The sequence below is a fragment of the Takifugu flavidus genome, chromosome 20 (genome assembly GCF_003711565.1).
Source record: "Takifugu flavidus isolate HTHZ2018 chromosome 20, ASM371156v2, whole genome shotgun sequence".
Classification (NCBI taxonomy): Eukaryota; Metazoa; Chordata; class Actinopteri; order Tetraodontiformes; family Tetraodontidae; genus Takifugu; species Takifugu flavidus.
The window spans coordinates 1586750-1605725 of record NC_079539.1 but is presented as its reverse complement, the minus strand read 5'-3'; the positions used below and the strand labels follow the sequence as shown (position 1 = coordinate 1605725).

Here is an 18976-nt window from a genome sequence, read left to right as displayed (position 1 = left end):
TTCAAAGACACAAAAAGGTGTTTTGTTAGTCCATGAAAACAACTGTAAACAGGTGGATGTGACATGACCAAAAGAGGGGTTCCATCCGATAAAACACTTCAATACACATGCAAAAATGGCGATACAGTAAACTTTACATTGGAAAAAAATTATCACAAGAAATAAGTTTTGCATTTTATGCACGCGAAATGAATAGTTGAACTGATTAAATGGGCTAATAAACCGCAACAAACCGAGTCAGTTATGTGGCGGTACAGATCTTTATCTGCAGAGGGAGCTCGCACACTTTTTACTGCGGGTGTCATTAAACTGTTGGGATGACTGCTGTAGATTTGAATGTGGGAATTGTGACAACTTTATTTACACTATTACACAATCAAGGCATTTGAATCATTTGTAATATGTTTTTTTAATCCTTTCGAGGTCTTATTTCTAAATATGAAAATCAAATCAGTGTTTCCATATTCCACAAACGCAAAGGATTTCGCGCGAATATGGCTGGAAATTGTCACGAGAGTGTCGGACGTAATACGTCAAATGGGCGGGGCATAGACATCCATGGTTTTGATTGGACAACGTGATCAAACGCGGCGTATTAAGCCAAAGTAACATCACGTGTGATTGGATGGTCTGTTGGTGGCTCATCTCGCCCCGCCCCCAAACGCTGGTTCGGCTTTTCTGCATCACCACCACCAGCGGTGTGTCACCGAGGCTGGGTTGCCGCCGAAGAAACCTGTAATCTGGTCAAATAACCAACTGGCATCGTACACTGGCATCGCAGCGGGGCTGAGGGGCTGCCCCTGCGATTGTTAACCCAGAACACAGGTCAGGTTGGATCCAACGCCTCTCTCCGCCACCACCGCCCGTCTTCCTGATGTCGGATTTCAAGCTTGGGATCGTACGACTCGGCCGAGTGGCCGGGAAGGTGAGCTGGATCTTAGGACTGCCATGTGCGGCCAGGGAAGGGCCCACTGGGGCCAGGAAATATAGTGTAAAAACCGCTTTTAGTGCAGTGAACTGACCTGGGTTCACATCCTTAAGTGTTACCACGCAGTTGTCGACGCGGGTGTGCGTGAGTTTTTGTCATTTTAGACGCGTTTGAACGGATTAGAGAAGCCGGCCGTGTCGAGCCAAATTGGCTTCTGTATCCCCGCCGCCACCGCATTCTTGTTCAGGCGCTAATGCTAACTAGCATGTAGCCGTTCGGCTTTAACGTCGTTCATCAGTAAACAGTGTAACCATTCAACAAATGTAAACGTAAGGCGTTATTTCAACGGTCTCTCCGGCGATATGTGCATTCTCTTGCGGGGTTTATTATGGTTCACTGAAACGTCGGTGCAGCCACCATTACCAGGCTAGCTACGTTATCTGGATTACACCGTGAAGTGACGGCTAATGAGGAAGCCATTGTCCATCTTTTGTGCGACATGACAAAGAACCGTCAGGACCCGAAAGCCTTGACCAAAAACTTAACATGTTCCCCGTGGTATGTTGCAAACTCGCCCCTCGTTTTATGCCGTTCAACTACGGGTGATGTGGGTTGTCTTCCTCACACCCTCCGGGTGTCGAGCGTGTCCCGTTTGTTTGGCTCAGTCTGCAGGGTGACAGGTTTTAAGTCACGTTCCTACAACTGATTTATACGAATGTGGTCTTGTAACGATCCTTGGCAGATGAGATAAGTGTCACATTGCATGTTCCGAGGCTTTGGTATGCTGGCAACGCCGCCCTTGCTGTGTGTGCCATGCCCGGTGCAGGGCTGGGGGGTGACTGTCGGGATCACGTGAATTTTAAAGCCTCACAATGCTCAGAAAATACACCAATACACCCCAAGAAATGTAACCATCACCCGTAAATCGGGAGTATAAGTCATCATTGCCTTCAAGCACCAGATTTAGCTCTGAAGCCATGTCACCGATTCATTTTCAAGGGTCACCAGTCGAGAACGTTGGCGCAAATGCCAAAAAAAGTCTTACAATTAAATCAGATGTGTGTATCTCATTCAGTTCAAGCAATAACCTACAGACACTTGGTTTCACTGTCAGAACACCTGCTGCTTGGTTATACACGTGATTCCCTCCCCCACGTTTTCTTGTTCTTAATTTGCTTTATCTGCTTTTATTATAGTCTAATAAAAAGCAAATTCGTTGCCTTTAATATCAGGTTAGGCAAATTTGGTATTGTGCCACTAGTCCATGATGTGTTAACAGCTATTTGTAGGTGGTCTCATGCTGTGGAAGTACCTTCTCTGGAAAGAATTTTTGATCATTTGTTGTAATGAGTTACCATCAGCCTGTGAATCTAGAGCGGCTCTATTAAACGGTTGTAGTACTAAAAATAAAACCAAAAACAAGCAAGTGAACATATTCTCTTTTTCCAGACAAAATACACCTTGATTGATGAGCAGGACATACCGCTGGTGGAAAACTATGCGTTTGAGGTACAGGAGCTTCAAATAAATATGTAATCTCGGGTATTGCTGTTGTCCAGGGCCTGTATTAAGCATTTGTATTTTCCTTTTCCAGGCACGCATGGAGGTAGATGCTGACGGTAATGGAGCAAAGATTTTTGCCTATGCTTTTGATATTGGAAAAGGCCGCTGGGCAGGAAGACCGTTACACGAGCTCCTCTGGTAAGAACCTTATCTCGTCTGGTTTGAGCACAGTCTTAGACTCGGCGCTTTGAACTTTTGTTTAGCGCTGATAGTGTATCCATTAGAGTATATTGAGCATAACCAGCCTAAACCTGCCTGCAGTTGGGACAGTTTGCTTTAAACACAACACTGCTCTAAAGATCATGGAGGCCCTGCAGTCCTGTTTGTTGTTCAGCCAACAAAGTGTTACAGAAAATCAACTTGTGCTATGAATAAATGTCTCGGTTCAGGGAGAAGCACCGAGGAGGAATCGCCCCCAGTTTTCAAGTCATCCACATTAACTCTGTGACGGTGGACAATCGGCTAGACAATTTACGACTGGTACCGGTTGGCTGGAGCCCCAAGCCAGAAGAGCTCTCCAGCAAACAGAGGTGGGTGTGCAGGTTATTGCTAAATCACGTCTTTCAAATGTCTAAATAAGCAGCATAAATGAGCTCGGAGCTGGTAGCGCTGACTAATGAATGCTGGTGCCACAGTATGTTGTGGTGAGAAAATAAAGTGGATAAATTCAAGATTGAAGCCCCTTCTGTTATCGGTGCGAATACTCAATAGCCAACATTGTGGAGCTGTCATTTTCTCCTTTAAAGGCTGGTTTGATCATTACTTAAGTTATTTTTCTTCCTCATCTTGTCCTGCCTCTCCAGAGAGCAGTCTCTGTACTGGCTGGCCATCCAGCAGGTACCAGCTGACCCAGTGGAGGAGCAGTATTTGGAACTGAGTCGCACACGCTACTACAATGCTAACGGGGAGCTGGTGGAGGAGGAGGAGTGCTCCTGCACCTACTATGAGTGTCATTATCCTCCTTGTTCACTCATAGAGAGGAGGGTATGTACACTATATGGTCATGGGTTTTGAAATGTATCACTTTATTTCTAGGAATAGGAAGTTTTTTATTCAATATTAAGGAGTGGTAAATAACACAAACAACATTCAATGTCATTTGGATTTGGAAAAGAGCTCAGCAATCTAAAACCTTGAACAACCCTTTTTTTTAACTGGTGAATATCTGTAAAGCAATTCAGGAGCATATCTTTGTTCATAAATGTTGGATTTCAAAGTTTGGAGGCCAAATCTGACGGTGTGTTCTTGCAGCTCCGGGAGTTCAACATCTGCGGTCGCTGTCAGGTGGCGCGCTACTGCGGCTCCCAGTGCCAGCAGAGGGACTGGCCCGCTCACAAGAAGCAGTGTCGGGAGCGCAAGAGGGTGCTGGCCCTGGAGTCGGAACCGGAGCGATGATCTGCTCTCACCCTCGCCCGGGAGAGGAGGATTAAAGGGTGGGGGGGGGGCATTGGGGTTAGATCTGTGGGAAAGTAGCGGGGATGAAGTGCAACCCGGTGCAGAAATGCTGACAAGAGACTAACAGAGGACAATGTTGGTTGCTTGACGGTTTGGATTCGGGGGAAGGAGAATAGATTAAAGACATTTGCCACTTCCCAGAACTGGTGAATCTCCATAGCTTGCTTTTTCATGTGGATTACTGGGAAAGGTAATATTATTATAATTATTATTGGGGTTTATTTTGTTGTTGTTTATTTTTTTTTCGAGGTGGAAAGCCCTCGAGTTCTACCTGCTGCTATGGTTTTGTATGTGAGAGAGAAAAGTTGTCTCCCTTGATGAACTGGACAAGCTTCTTTGGACCACATTACGGACAAGCGTCGTCACCGACTTGTCCGCTCTGCCCAGCCTCGGTCGTGGTGACCTCTGTGCAAACAACCCTGCCTACAGTACCCATCACTCATCTGGTACAAGGGGACATGGACCTTTTCACTGTATCACTCCCTTACTGACCTCTGGTGCACATGGCTTGCTGACTTTCATTGAGAAGTGAGCCCCACCTTTGGCTGTCATTCCCCTGCACAGCCAGTGAAGACACACAACATAGATTTTACTGATTGAATCACACTACCAGTATTGTGTGTATGTATGTTTATGTGCTGGCAGTATGTACTGAAGGATATTCATGGTCAACAATGGCAGGGTAAGCGTACGTCTGTTCTTAATGGGGCCATATTAAATTGCATATTTAAATAAAATTGGTGAATTAAAACTATTTTCACTGTTCTATAATAAAGTGGCTGCCAAATAAAGGCTTTAATTTTTCTTGATCAAATGTCTCTGAATTTCGGACTTATTCGGTTGTTGAGGACTAACATGTTTTACAGACAGAACGAGACTTAAATGCTCTTGTAATATTCCTTTTTTAGTTTGTTGGAGTTTTAGAACCTGTACTCGCAGTGGTCACAAGAACTGACCTTTATCGAATGATTCTAAGAACAAAGCATGAACTTGTCCACCAGAGTTTGACCAGAGGTTTGTTCCACATCAGGTTTGAGTCCTTCCAGTTGAGTTTTGCGTCTGCAGAGTTGTGGTTTGCACGTGTCTTTGAGGGTGGTGACATGCCCTGAACAGAGCTTTATTTATTTACAAGTATTGATGTGAAACTTGTTTTTGTCCTGGTGGCGTTGGAAGATTAACAATGTCAGCGGCTGACACGGGACCTTTATATCTCATACGTTTAGGCAACAGAAGAGGGGAGAACCTGACAACCCCCTCACATTAGCTTCTTTTCTCTTAGTTTTGTGACTCAAATGTCTCCTCTGTGATTAATTTCGTCTCAGAGACATCTGGAAGTATGAAACTTGAATCCCCCCACACATTTTCTAGATTTTGGGGTGGTTTTTGTTTTCAGGGTCGTCTTCATCCCAAGTCACTTGCTTTCCTCTCCTTAACTGTAATGCTCACCTGTTGCCCGTGTCCGCTTGTGTCCAGACGCTACGGCATGTAACTCCCAGATGTACGTGCGACTCATTGATTGTTTCTTTCGTATGGGCGTGAACGTGCTTTCTAAGACCACTAAAATGTGGTTCCAATGTTAACACATCTGTCAGGGCTGGGGTGTGATTAGGATTTGGAGTGTAAAGACTGGACTCTATCTTGTTTTATAAGAATATAAACATTAATAATCAACTAAGAGCTACAACATGTGAATGGAACTGACAGTTTTCCAGTGTAAAGTTATAAATTAAATGGACCTCATTTCTCGAGGTGCTTTGTGTTGTGTTATTATGTGAAACAATTCTACAGCTCATGTGCATAGTAACTGGTGTAGAGAATCACAAAAAGAACGCTTGTAGCCAGATTTGTATTTGATGAGAAGCTTTCAGGATCTTTCAAATAATATTTGCAACTATGATTTTGCCTTTTGTTTCCTTTCTTGGCTGCAGCTTTAGTCTGACTGAGACTTGATTGGTATTTCTAGTTACAAGTTTAAAATGAAAGAAAAAAAGGTTTCCCATAAGGACTTCTAGAAATGTATTCCCATGAACTATTGCGTAAAGAGAACTGGCATATCCAGTTTAAGCTATGTGGAAACTTCACTTTATCAGTGACAGCCACCTATTGTGCTTTCTACAACCAGAAACAGATGTCCAGATGCTCTTGTTATTGCTGCCGGTAACTTAAGCCTCCATGTTGTTAATTGTGTCTGAGCAATCATTGCATTCTCTCCATCTGTTACTTTTTCTCTTGGCTCACTCAAGAATCAATACATCTGCTGTGGTCACTTTTCAGCTGAAGATCAGCAGGCGAGGTCAGTGGTTTGTGCTCTTCTGACAGGAGATAAAAGTGATTAATCACCAACTTTCACATGTGAATCTGTTGAACGTCCTGTGTAATTCACAGCTATAACAGCAAGACCATATGCATAGGATTTATACAATATAAATGTAAAGAACTAAAATACAAAAAATATATTTTCCCCCGTTTCAATACCGGTATATAGGGAGAGACTTGGTTTAAATGAGCTGCAGTACCACCTCCCCGCCTTTAAGTGGCGCTAGTTTTTATTTTTTAAATCGTCAGTCCTCTCTTGTTGATTTCTTGGTTTTCAGCGCGGAAGTTTTATAACAACAGTCTTGTGTAAACGTTACCGATTAGAAACATTTTAAAGAAGAACATATATTTATCTTTGGCATTTGGAACAGTCGTCACAATGGTCAATCTTGGTCTCAGTAGAGTTGACGATGCGGTGGCAGCAAAGCACCCAGTAAGGTTTTGTTTGAAGTCTGAGTGAAAAAGCATAACCTTGGTGCTGAAATATTAAGGATGGATATAAAAACTGACATTTCCTGTGTCATTTCAAAGGGTCTAGGGAGTTATGCTGCATGTCAGTCTCATGCCTTCATGAAAGGGACTGGAACCTTTATACTTGGTGAGCCATGGCTTATTTACTAACTTGAAAAAGGACATTTTATTTCATTTTGACTGTGTAATTTTAGGTCGAGCCTGCTGAGACTTGTTACTATTTTGCAGGCGCTGCCAGTTTATTTGCCATTCAGAAAGTCCTCCAGAGGAAACTTCCTTACGCTCTTCAATGGAACCTCCTTGTTTCAATAGGTGGGAAATAAATCCGAATACACACAAGACATTCGCTTGCCCTGCATCCACCATGGTCCTGATAGTGTGTATCATGTCCCCCTCAGTGGCATCATCATTTGGGAGTTATGCAGTGACTCGCTGGGAAACACAAAAGTGCTCGGACCTTTGGGTGTTGTTGGAGACAGGAAAAGTGGTAGACAGATCACCAGCGCGGGGTGAGTACGGTATTTGGCTGAAGGAGTGCATGCCATAGAGGAGGGCATGGCACCTTCGTAGAGCTAGTCAGCTGTCTTCTAAACTAAATTGTCCAAATAATGTTTCCCGGTGTTTGTCTTTCAGTGTCTGAACCAGAGGAATTGAAGAAGCCAAGCAAGACAAAATATGGCGATGATATGGAATAAGCACATTTAAAGCTTGTATATTTAATGTTTTAAACTACATGTTGAGAAAATATAACGTGGAGATATTTACATCAGCTGTGCACTGGCTGTGATTTTGAAGCGCTTTTCAGTTTGAGAATCGAGATTTCATAACAGAATTACTGTGGATAAACATATGGGTATCCTAAAACAGATATCAGGAATTAGTTTGGATTTTTAGGGGTGGAATCTGATGCTAAGCTCACGATCCAGTATTATTTTTATTTGGTCGTGTTCACTCGTCATGCAACGGTATTACAGCTGCGTTACCTCAGCTGACCACTAGTTGTCAGTGTGCACCTACTCGGTTTTACAACTGTATTTACGCACCAGTTAACGCACCAAACCATCATTCTACATTACCTATTAATAATGACCATCATGCATGCTTTGGGCTAAATGGAGCAAATGATTTCTTTGTACCCTATAAAATATTAAGAACATGGTTTTCTTTAAAATTCTTTGTTTTAAGGTTTGATGCATCTCAATGCAAACCTATAATAAAGAGCAGCCCATATATTAAAGATGGAACAAAACAAGGCTGATCTAGTTTGTAAAATAAAATATCTGCAGACACAAATTCTGAATCATGCTGCGCAGCCTAGTGAAACAATAGAATCTTTCATGCTTGACCTTTGATTCCCAGAGAACACACTAATTCTGGTAGCTATGAAACCACGAAGCAGTAGAGTTTGTATAGGATAAATCTTGGTTATCCATGGTTACGCTAATTTTAAATGCAGTCTGTGCAACACAGTATTTTGCTTGAATCCACCCCCACTTGCATTTCCTCTCATTTTCCTCGTCCTCCCACCATAATTTAAATCTTATTTAACACCTGTGAGACTGTAAAGCTTTAAATTCTCTTTTTGTGCGTCTTGCTCCCGTCTGTATGAATGGATAAGCTCTCTGATCCGTGGTCACATGCTGCTGCTGCAGGAAAGAGGTAAAGAAAGAGTGGTGCAATGATTGACTGGACAGAGGAGCTGGAGATCACTTTATCTCTGTTTTAGACAGTGAACAGTGTGTGTTTTTGTGTAAGTGAGTTTAGTCGTGTGTGCAGCAATGAGAGCAGTGTGCGTGACAACATGAATAAAGATGTAGAGAGCAGGGGGACAGCTCATTTGTCTGACCCTGTGATGCTGAGCTGAGCTGGAAATCAGTGTGTATGCTTGTGTATGTGCGCACGCGCAATTCTGCTTGTTATCTTATTTCCTGTCTGCCTCCCTTTGGTTATATAAGAACTGAGAAATCACAATACTCCGTTTTCATAACTTTCATCCCAAAAGAAAGTCATTTTTGATCTTTCTGCATTGAAACTGTGCTGTTTGACCATCCGATCTCATTGAACTCCTCTCCAAGGCTAATCAATTGCTTAAATTAATGTGTTAACCAGTACCACTGGTGTGTGATTGACTATGACATTTCTCATTAGGGCATTTATTGAGTGATTCCCAACACTGGCCTCGGAATACACAATGTGCTAGACAGTGAGCGTGGGTATCTGTCCTAATATGCCTTAAACTCCCAATGACTCATATGGGGCCTTTTGTCAAGGTATGACGCTATGTTGAACATTAATTACCGCTTAAGCTTTTGTGCAGCTCAAGTCGGGGCATGTTAGGGATAAATATTGTTGCATGCAGGGACCGGGAATTTCTCAGAGGTGTCACAAAACTCGGAGAAGGCAGGCATGTCTCTGGAGTGCAGGAATTGTTGGCTCTGAACTGATTTAAGCTGTGGGCAGGATTTAAACATTCCATAGTGACTGAGAGTAAAATTCTTACACTGTGCTGTCAAATGTAATGCAAGCTGGGTTGTTTGTTAGTTTTCACAAGTACTCTTATTTGTAGAATCAGCCTCAGCTTTAAAAAACAAACAAGCAAACGAAAAAACAAAGCACAAATCACAATCTGCACGTACCAGTTTGTGGTCGTATTCCAAAAGTACCATAATGACCTTGGCTTGTATTCACTACGATCAAGCATTCAATTCCATGGTAATATTTTAGACATCAAACTAGACATAACATCGCGTTAATGTTTTGTATTCTACCTTTTATTCCACAAACGTTTGTCCTTTTCCTTGTTTTGTAACGTTTTCCTACAGCTCTTTGTCACCATATGGAATCATATCCAGGCTATATAAATAACGTCTCAACATCAGTAATAACAAAAGCGCGACTCAAACTGGAGCCAAGCTCGGGCCTGCACCAATCAGCGACGAGCTCGTGCACACCGCAGCCAATAGGATCCCCCGCAGCGCTCGCGCACAGTCGTTTGAAGGGAGGTCCTCGCCAGAAAAAGGAGAGTGTGGAGCGGAGAGCAGCATAGTGTCGGTGGGGCGGCAGAGCGGCAAAACAGTCAAATATCAGGGATATTTCAGGGTTTCAAGTAGATTTGGAAACATTTATTTCGATTCATGTTCAACTGGAACCGCGTGAGTCACTTTGCATGCGCAACAGAGTGAGTTCTAAAGCTAACAAGCTTGCTTTGGTGTGTTTTTGATTGATAAGCGGCTCATCCATGGCTCTGATAACCGCTGACCAGAGCTGCAAACTGGACGGAACCTCCGCGATTTACAGCGCGCCGACAAAACAGCCGTATCCAGGGAGAGCGGAGAGCTTTAAGGCGCCCAACATGCAACCCAAAGAGACGGAGTATTCAACAAATGGACTGCCGAAAGCATTCCTGCATAGTTTAAGGACCCTTTTTGACATCCTGGATGACGCCGGACGGGGCTACGTCCACATCTCGGAGATCGAGAGCCGGTGGCAGGGTGCAAACACCCGGGACCTTCCCGGAGGAGTGCTGAACTGCCTCCGCAGAGTCACGCCGCCGCATGGCTGCCTCACCTTCGAGCGCTTCGTTGCAGGGCTGCGGTACTCCATGCTCAACCCGGAGAACAGCGCGCACTGCAAGGCCCAGGCGGCCGTGCACCCGCAACAGGCACCGAAGCAGCCCCACAAACCCGCGCCGCTGTCCGCATGCGGTGTTGGGACGCGGGTGGAGAACAAGGTGCGCCCACTGGGGCCGAGCAATGTGACCAACACTCAGCCGCACCGCTCGTCCTCCCTGCAGAACAGAACCAGGCCGGAGGAGGGGGGCGGGTACCCCGTATGTGGACCGGCCCCGTACAGCGCGGGCTCAGACAGGTCCGGGCGTTGTCTGGAACGGAATCCCGTCCTTCCCGTGGGAGGGTGTTACCGGGCCGAGCAGGGCCATACCACCAAACCAGCTCAGCCCCAGCAGAGCCGGGTCAGGTCCATCGAGTCGCTCGCGCTTGAGTCCCCCCAACTGCACGCACCAAGTAAGTGAAAGCCGCATCGCGCGTGCGTGAGTTCGGGGACAGTTCAGAGAGTGCACCGGGGACTCTCATTTACAATCATTCCAAATCCTGCCTGTCAAAATCCAGAAGCATACTCGTCTTCACCCGTACCCGTTGTTATCATGTAATTACACTTCTATTCCAGTTTATTCATTTCTATAAATGTCATCCAGGCCAGTTTTGTTGTATTTCCCCCCTCTGATTGCATGCATAAGCGAGTGCCTTACCAGCTCCAAGCACAGCATCACACTTTAATCTAATTTGATGTAGAGATCCATGTTACTCACACAAGAATACACAATGTCTGCAGGGTTCCTCCGCGTCAGGGTCGATCAGCCTTTGCCAACCACAAAACACGGAGAAAGGGAGCTTAAAAGAAGAGCGGGCCTGAAACTACACATATAACCTGTAAAAAAACAAACAAAAAACTCCCCCCAACGCTGCAGGCATTAGACATAGATCACATCTTAAACAAGCTAAACTGAAACAGTATCCAACGGGCTGAATGATTCCCATCGTTGACCCCGGGTCAGGTCAGAGGTCGTGTCAGTAATTCCTCCAGAAATATCTCATTCTGAAGGTTTTACTGTCAGATGGTTAAATTTAAGGTTTTATTTTCAACCCAAGTGAGCTGGTTTAAGTTTGCAGGATCCGCTGACAAAAGAATCTTCCCATGTGTCCGTCTCTTTGGTCTACACCGAGCCCTGTCTGTGTGCCACTGCCTTTTCTGTGCCCCGAGGGGGACGGTATCACCGTTACCGATTTTGCTTCGTGCAAAATTTTTGTTCGGATGGATTCTGGGAAGCTTGTGGATCGGCGTGACCAGAGCAGCCACCTTTGGGACAAATCGGCCCTCGTCACTTTCACCATTGCTGGATGAGAGTAAATCCCACCAGCCACTTGCTTAAAACTGTCTGTCAAACATTATTTCATGAGTTACGCATCCAAAAACCACACTTCTGTGTCATATTATGGACATGGTCATATTCATGCAGTGGCCGTATAATGAAGACAGACAGCCCACCGCTGACCGTGCTGTAATCCCTTTTATGCAGCCAAACTCTGCTGGATTAGGCCAGATTACAGCGGACAGGCCAGGGCTCACAGAAATACAGCAGTGGCAAAAGGCCCAAAGCTCTGGATGTCACCACTGTGTCAGCCGGCTAACTCTGTCACTCCCTCAGGAGTTTGGGAAAATTTGCAGAATGCTGCTGTCTAATAATCTGTTATTAGACAGTGGAGGCAGCCACTTCCCCATCAGATCAGGAGCTTCTCAGAAAAACACTAGATGTGTGCTATTATCTGAAGGGAAGCTGTTACAGATGGTTTTCCAAGGGCATTCTTGAGTTTGCAACAGTTAAATAAAACCCACCTCAATTTAGGAGCATCTTTTGATCTATAAATCACAACACATGGCCTCCTCTATGAGATGACCAGACCCCCTGTGCTACTCAGGACCTGTCGTGTGTTATTATCCCTTCCTCTGTGGTATTTAGGGCCATCTGTAATCTCTGTCAGAGTTTGTGGATTGCACCGTTACTCAGTTCTTAGTCCTGTTCCTGTATTTAGAGAATAAGCCAGAGTTAATTGTCTGCTTTTTAGTCATGCATTTTGATTTTTAAACAGCCTTGGGTGTTGAATTAAAGTCACGCTTTCTTGTTGATGGCAGCCAAATCTGTGGGATATAGCGCCCCCCAGTGGCGAGTAATGGTAACGCAATTATTTGGTTGAAATAACTGTCTACAAATTTGGCAAAATAAAATAGAATCTTATATTTTATAACTTGGGAATGATTTGATGTATTTGTCTTTTTTTAAAATTAAATATACATTCATTAGTGTTTTGCAGCATATTTAGGCTCAACAGTTCCAGTGAGCAAAATAAAGTCATATAAGTATTCTTTTGAACAGATTGTAGCGTATTTCTTTTCATAGTTAAAACAATTCCAGTGTGCATTACAGTGGTGTTGAATCTGATTCAGTCTCTTTGCATCGGTTCAGGCGGTGGGAAATCTGGTTTGCCGAGATCTCAGAGCGAATCAGCAACAGGATTTTCTGGAGGTTCCAGGCGGAACGGGCGGACTCGAGAAGAGCAGAGGAGACATACCATATCCAACGGAGTGGACTATGGACTGGTTGGTACACACACGCATAATAACAATGTGTGTTAAAGGTTTCACTAGAGGTGCCACACCTTTGTGTCAATGAGAAACGGTTTTTGGAAAACAGCAATGAGTCAGCTTCTTCCTGGTTTGGATCATTTTAAATCCGTAACACATCCTCCCATCTCCAGCTACCGATGCATCATCCATTGTTTTTTTGTTTTTCTCCATTAAAAAAAAAAAAAAGTTATAATTCTGATCACACGCGTGACAACACGTTTTATGCTTTAGCGCTATTTTGATTGGAGACATGTTTGTGGTTAGCTGGTCGGAGGTGATGACGTCCGGAAGAAGGAAGAAAGCCAGATGTCTCCTGTTATCTGTTTTAGCAGCTATTTGTAGCCGCCAGACAGTTGTTTTCTGTGTTGCCCAAGATAATGTAAGAGGTCCGCTCCTGTGCACAGGAGAAGAAAACACATGAATTCTGATTTGATCTTTCTTTCAAGTCTCACAATCCAGATTTGTGTTGAATTAGAGTAAAAAAAAAGCTCTTTTGTTTAAAGCATTGCGTGACCTGATGAAGATTAAGATTAAGATGAACTTTATTCATCCCCGTGGGGAAATTGAATTATAGTAGCAGCGTATGCAGAGTAAAGAGACAGAAAAAAAAAAAAAATACAGATAAGATTAGAATGTTATAAGCATATATACAGCATATATTATAAGCATATATATAATATATATACATATATAATATATACATATTATAGGCATTATAAGCATATATACATAAATATAGAATAAATTAGAAATAAAATTACAACACGAGCATTACACAGTTATTGTTTTTGGCTGGGTTTGGATGAGTTATATAGTCTGATGGCGGACGGCAGGAATGACTTCCTGTACCGTTCCTTAGAGCAGCGAGGCTCTGAAGGTTGAAGGTTCAGATAATAAAAAGTCCTGCAACGTGCTGCTGACACACCAGACGACCGCATTCCATCAGACCATTCATTCAAGAACACAACAAATTTGACAACCATCGGGAACCGGAATGACTGTTAAATCAAGCCATATGGGATGTTGTTCACCTTTCCCCCCTTGTTGATGGGACACTATATGTTGAATGTTTATGAGTAAGGACAAATATCCTCGCTCTCGCTGTTTTGGAGGCCACGTTAATCCAACTACACTCTGTCCCTCATTTTTATCTGGAGTTTTAGCTGGTTTGTGATAGTGTGATGTTCCCGCACATTCCCGGAGTATTGCTGGTTAATCACCAAGAGAGAATTTTTTTCATTGGCCACACCAAGACACCTCATTCGAGTGATTATTTTTTGGTCTTCATGCTTTAATATGAGAGGAAAAGCGGGACATCAGCAGTGAACGTGTCGCTGGGACTGATGATGAGCTGAGGAGTGACTGGATGTAAAGGGACGTTCAAGACCAGGCAAACAGCTAGGAAAACACAATAGAGGCAGGCTTTCTGGTTCAAGCTCTTCTCCATTTCACTTTCTGTTGGCCCCCTCATTCCCCTCCCATCCCTGGGTCTGCTGCCTCCCCCCTCACTCTGCCCCTCCCACCCTCCAGCACACAGCCCATGCCTCCCTTCACTTCTCTCCCCTGCCTCACAACATTTCTCACACTCTGCAGCTCGCCTCTTCCTCTTCCATGTCTTCATCTCTATTATTCTAACCCCCTCTGTGAGACTGACTGACTCCCCTCCTTGTCCCTCCCTCCCTGCCCCTCTCCTCCCCCGTCCCCGCGGCCCTCCCACCCAGGCCGACTTGGCCCACAGCTGCCCTGATGGTAGTGAGCCGGGTCAGGCCCAGGGGCCTGGAAGGAGTAGAGGACTCGTTGGGGCAGCCCGGCCCAGCCTGGACGGCTGTGTGGGCGGCCTACACCATCGTCTTCATCCCCCTCAGCAGTGGCCTCTACAGCAGCAGGGCCCTGCACTTTTTCCTCTGGGTGAGTAGGACGACAGCAGAGATGGCGGCAGAAGCTGGGAGATATCCCAGTTACAATTCCCGAGTCAGGATTTGAAAGCGTTAATGTTTTGCTCTGTAGAGCTGTAGGATTTGAACCATGACGAAGACTCGGATCGCGAGAGGACTCAAGTTGTTTGAAGTGAAAATGAAAACTCTGCTTCTGTTGTTGGAATCCTGAACTGACAAATATTGGCAGACTTTTTTGTTGGATGCTCCCGATTGTACTGAAATATTGAACTTTTTCCTCACCTTTCTTTTGCTGTGCAGTCACAGAATAATGTCATCACTCATTGTTTTGTGGACCCATGGAGGTCTGAGCAGCTGCGGAGCTTCAAGGTTCAGACTCCTGAGTTTCACTGTCAGAAAGGCTGTTCTGTTCTTTGTGTTTTCAGCTTAAAAAGCAAGGTCCACTGCTGGTTTTGTAGGTGTATTGTTGTGTGAATTCATCTGGCCCTCACGTGTACATACAAAGACTTCCATAAAGCTAACTGTTGCTCTGCTGCCCTGCTGTGGTTTTTTCCAGTTTCATTTCCCCCCCTTTTAAGGTGTTTTGTTCTGTCCAATACACACTGAGCTGTCCTGACACTGGGACACTGGCTTGTGTGTCCCCCTACTCACAGACCTCCTCTTCTCCATATCCCTTTCTCCTGTCTTCTCTGCCTATTCTCTTGGCGTGATCTTTGGAAGAGCACTTAATTGTTAAACAAACCACGTGTCCATTATTAGGTTACTTCCTGCGTGTTGCGTTCTAAACAGCTCTTGTGAGCGAGGATCTCTGGAATGTACTGAGCTCCACGGGGGGATGGAGGAATGGAGTGATGTTGTGGATAGAAAGATGACACATCAGGTGGCTGAATGCCAGCAGTGAGGCCTGGCCTGTGTGCAGCATGGACAGCCTGGTCAGCACAACTCAATGCACATTCACACACATCTCTCCCTCTTTCTCTTTCACACACACACACACACGCACGCACACACTGGCCATAGCTAAAGTGGGTCTGCTGTTTACCCCATTCTTAGGTTGCTGGGTGGTTGCTATGGCGCTGCTCCGATGGCTCCTCTACACGCTGTTCAGGATGGGAGAGAGTCCGGCACAATTGCTATGGCGCCATTGTCTCCCCCAAACACAAAAGAGTTTGCAGATGTCTTTGTGAAAAGACGGGAGTTTGTCTAGCATGCAGCCCAAAACCAGCCTTTAGATTTAATCCCGGACCCAGTCCGAAGGTTTTCTAAGTGGCGCGCTGAGAAATATGAAAATTAAATGTTGTTCCTGCTGAGGGTCGTTCTAATGAGATGTTTTACGGCTTTTGTTCATTTTGATTTACAACTTTTCCTCCCCCCGTTTCTTTTCACACACAGCTGAAGCAAATGAAAGAGCTGGAGCAGGAGAAGGACTCACTGCTGGCAGGCCTGGAGGCGGTGGAGCGGGCCCGAGACTGGTACCAGGGCCAAATCCATAACGTGACAGAGAGACAGCGACAGGTTGGCCAGAACTCCCAGTGCACGGTCTGTACAGCACACAGGGTCCCTGAACGATACCTGTCCATACACGCACCTTGAGATCGTTTTCCCTTCCTCTCCTTCCCAGGATTTCTTCACAGAAGCCACTCAGAGTCGCATGAATGTTCTTATTCCCAAACTGCAGGAGGTCAACCGCTGTCTCAACGACCTTATCACCTGCACTGGGATGGTGAGTGCTGCATGCAACAACAACAACAACAATGACAACAACAATAATAACATATAACATGGTTTCCTAGCAGTCTTTCCCTGCTGGTGCCACTCAGGCTGCAGCAGTCTCAACTAACCCCCAGCCTCCAGGTCCAGGAGGTCCAGCTCCTCCCCAGGCCATCCAGAGACTGAAGGATCAGAACCGGCTCCTCACACAGGTGTAACACCGACCACATCCTGCAAAAGCACACGTGTCACTAATAGCAGCCAAGGCTCATTGATCCCTCTCCCCGTTCTCAGGAGGTGACGGAGAAGAGTGAGCGCATCGCCCAGTTGGAGAAGGAGAAATCCGCCTTGATAAAGCAGCTGTTTGAGGCCCGAGCCCGCGGCGCGCAAGACACCAGCACGTTGGATTCGACCTTCATCTGAGAAACGTCAGCACGCAGGAATCACCGTCTCTGTCCCAAAGACTGAAGCCGATTCGTTTACCCAAGCCTGTGTCAGTGACGCACCTTCCGCCATGACACGGCAGCAGCACGTGACCACTCCTCCCCCGAAGCAACACATGCACTACCCCGATGAGGAGAACCTGACCGGACCTGGGAGCCTGAACACTTTGTTATAGCCTTCTCCTGTGATAATAGTCCTAAAGAGACACTCCTATCAGAAAGAGCTCTGCTCTATTATAGAAACAGCAGCTCTCTTTCTTTCTGTTTCTAAAACTACCCTCTTTGAATACGTTTTCCACGACCTTTGACTTTCTGGGTGTGACTGAGAGACGGGAAGTGCTAGAAGGTTTACATTTTATGGTAGCATGTTATATGTTCAGAGCTGGTTTTTTTGGTGAAATGGGAAGAGATTTCACAAGCCATTGCCCTGTTGAGGCAGAGTTTGGACAGTTGAGAGAAGTTTGGAAGTTTGCACGACGAACGGAGCGTGGAACGGCGCACACGGTAGACAGCGAATGTGTTGGAGCATGATGCTTGAGCTCTTCAGCGTGGAGGCATTCTGTCATCAATTTGGCCAGTGCTTGCATAAAATCTACAATGTTCTATTTTGCATGGGTCATATTTTATGTTCTAAAGAGTTTTCAATTGGAAAACCTGGAGTTTAAATCCCAGCACACGTGAAACAAACACTCCTCCTTTGATTTAGATTAAAAGTGTAAAATCTTCCAGCCATCCACAAGTTTACAGAAGAGATATATAGGAAGTGGGTGACATTAGCAAAGAAAAGGGTAGTTTTATAAAGGATCTGCATGGTACCACTGGGAAAACCGCACTTATCATATTATTGGTGTCCGTTTCCCATTTGTTTGATTGTATTCTATTTTGCTGCTCAAACCTCATTACGTGTGAACTTTTTTTCCTTCTACTTGGTCTTGAGAGTACTCAAATATAAGATGAGATGTAAAACAATAAACACAGCTCAACAAATGTGTGTCTTCGAGTCGGAACACAAAAACAGAGAAATTATGAAAGTTTCAGTAATGGCAACTTAAAACCATAAACATCACCACACAGAATAGAAGGTGGCAATAAATGGTGCAAATGTGCAGTGATTTGCCCACAACCATATGATAGGTCTTTCCATGGTGCTTCTATTTGTCTTTAATGCATTTATGGGAATTTAAAATTGATTAGACCCATTTAATTAAAGTTCCCGTTGCTGGGCCTGTGTGTACTGGTTGGAGTTTCCGCTTCTGTTGCAGAGTCTAGAAGCCCAGCCAATACAGATCATTTGCATGAAGGCAAACAAGCCTGGGTCGAATTTCAACAGCCAGAGAGAAGCACGTAACCGTAGGAGAACACCCCCTTAAACAGATGTATGATAAAGAGATGGAGGCTAAAATAGCCAGCACCCTGCCACGGCAGCAAGGATGAATGTCCTCTGTATCAGAACACAAAGGTCAGCTGTCACAATGGGTCGAGGGGACCCTCGGCTCAGGGTTCCTTCTGCATGCTGAGTTCAGTGCGAGCCCACTGACGGACCTCCGACCTGCCCCGCGCCTCACGTAACATCTTACACCTGGTTGCAGTAAATGGAAACAGACATGATTTTCTGGACTGTTGCATCAGTTGTTTACTGCTGATTTTTTCCGTCAGGCAACATCAGTTTGTTGCATCACTGCCAATCGTCCTGATGGATGATGGCTTTCTTGCCAAAAACAAGCCCCCCCACACAGGCTTTATAGTTGTCCCCATACTGTCCACCTAAAGTAATAAAATAAATCAATCAATAAAATCTAAAAAATAAACGTGTGATGAGTTCAGGAGGGCCCAAATGAGATGCTGTGAGCTCCGGGGGGAGATGCTCAGCCCACACGCCATGATGCCAACGCCGTGATTGGATGATCGACTCCCTGTAGTGTTGGGTCCCTTCCCAAAATATGGTTTCAGGTGAGTTGGTTCAGACTGGTGGCGCTACAGGGTCGGCGGTGCAG

The 18976-nt window shown here is 45.1% G+C and overlaps 3 protein-coding genes across 8 annotated transcripts; all 3 read left to right on the top strand.

Moving 5' to 3' along the window:
• The first annotated feature begins 662 nt into the window (after positions 1 to 662).
• On the top strand, positions 663 to 4760 carry zmynd19 (zinc finger, MYND-type containing 19). The gene is made up of 6 exons (XM_057019837.1): positions 663 to 925; positions 2378 to 2437; positions 2523 to 2629; positions 2881 to 3021; positions 3295 to 3475; positions 3743 to 4760. Exons 1-6 carry the CDS (start codon positions 875 to 877, stop codon positions 3884 to 3886), a joined length of 684 nt encoding a protein of 227 aa, XP_056875817.1. The 5' UTR covers positions 663 to 874; the 3' UTR covers positions 3887 to 4760.
• A 1756-nt stretch (positions 4761 to 6516) lies between these two features.
• tmem141 (transmembrane protein 141) lies at positions 6517 to 7985 on the top strand. The gene is made up of 5 exons (XM_057019839.1): positions 6517 to 6695; positions 6794 to 6860; positions 6962 to 7045; positions 7132 to 7242; positions 7367 to 7985. Exons 1-5 carry the CDS (start codon positions 6642 to 6644, stop codon positions 7426 to 7428), a joined length of 378 nt encoding a protein of 125 aa, XP_056875819.1. The 5' UTR covers positions 6517 to 6641; the 3' UTR covers positions 7429 to 7985.
• Positions 7986 to 9558: 1573 nt separating this feature from the next.
• sapcd2 (suppressor APC domain containing 2) lies at positions 9559 to 17969 on the top strand. 6 transcript variants are annotated; one of them, XR_008947789.1, is made up of 6 exons: positions 9559 to 10755; positions 12774 to 12907; positions 14656 to 14842; positions 16222 to 16368; positions 16451 to 16552; positions 16650 to 16742. XR_008947789.1 is itself a non-coding variant. In XM_057019817.1 (6 exons), the coding sequence occupies exons 1-6, from the start codon at positions 9972 to 9974 to the stop codon at positions 16960 to 16962; spliced, it is 1398 nt and encodes a 465-aa protein (XP_056875797.1). In that variant the 5' UTR covers positions 9608 to 9971; the 3' UTR covers positions 16963 to 17969. The 6 variants fall into 6 exon arrangements, 3 of the variants coding, with proteins under 3 accessions (XP_056875797.1, XP_056875795.1, XP_056875796.1); XR_008947788.1 differs by having other exon boundaries at positions 16623 to 16742; XR_008947787.1 differs by having other exon boundaries at positions 9565 to 10755; positions 16626 to 16742.
• The last annotated feature ends 1007 nt before the right edge of the window (positions 17970 to 18976 follow it).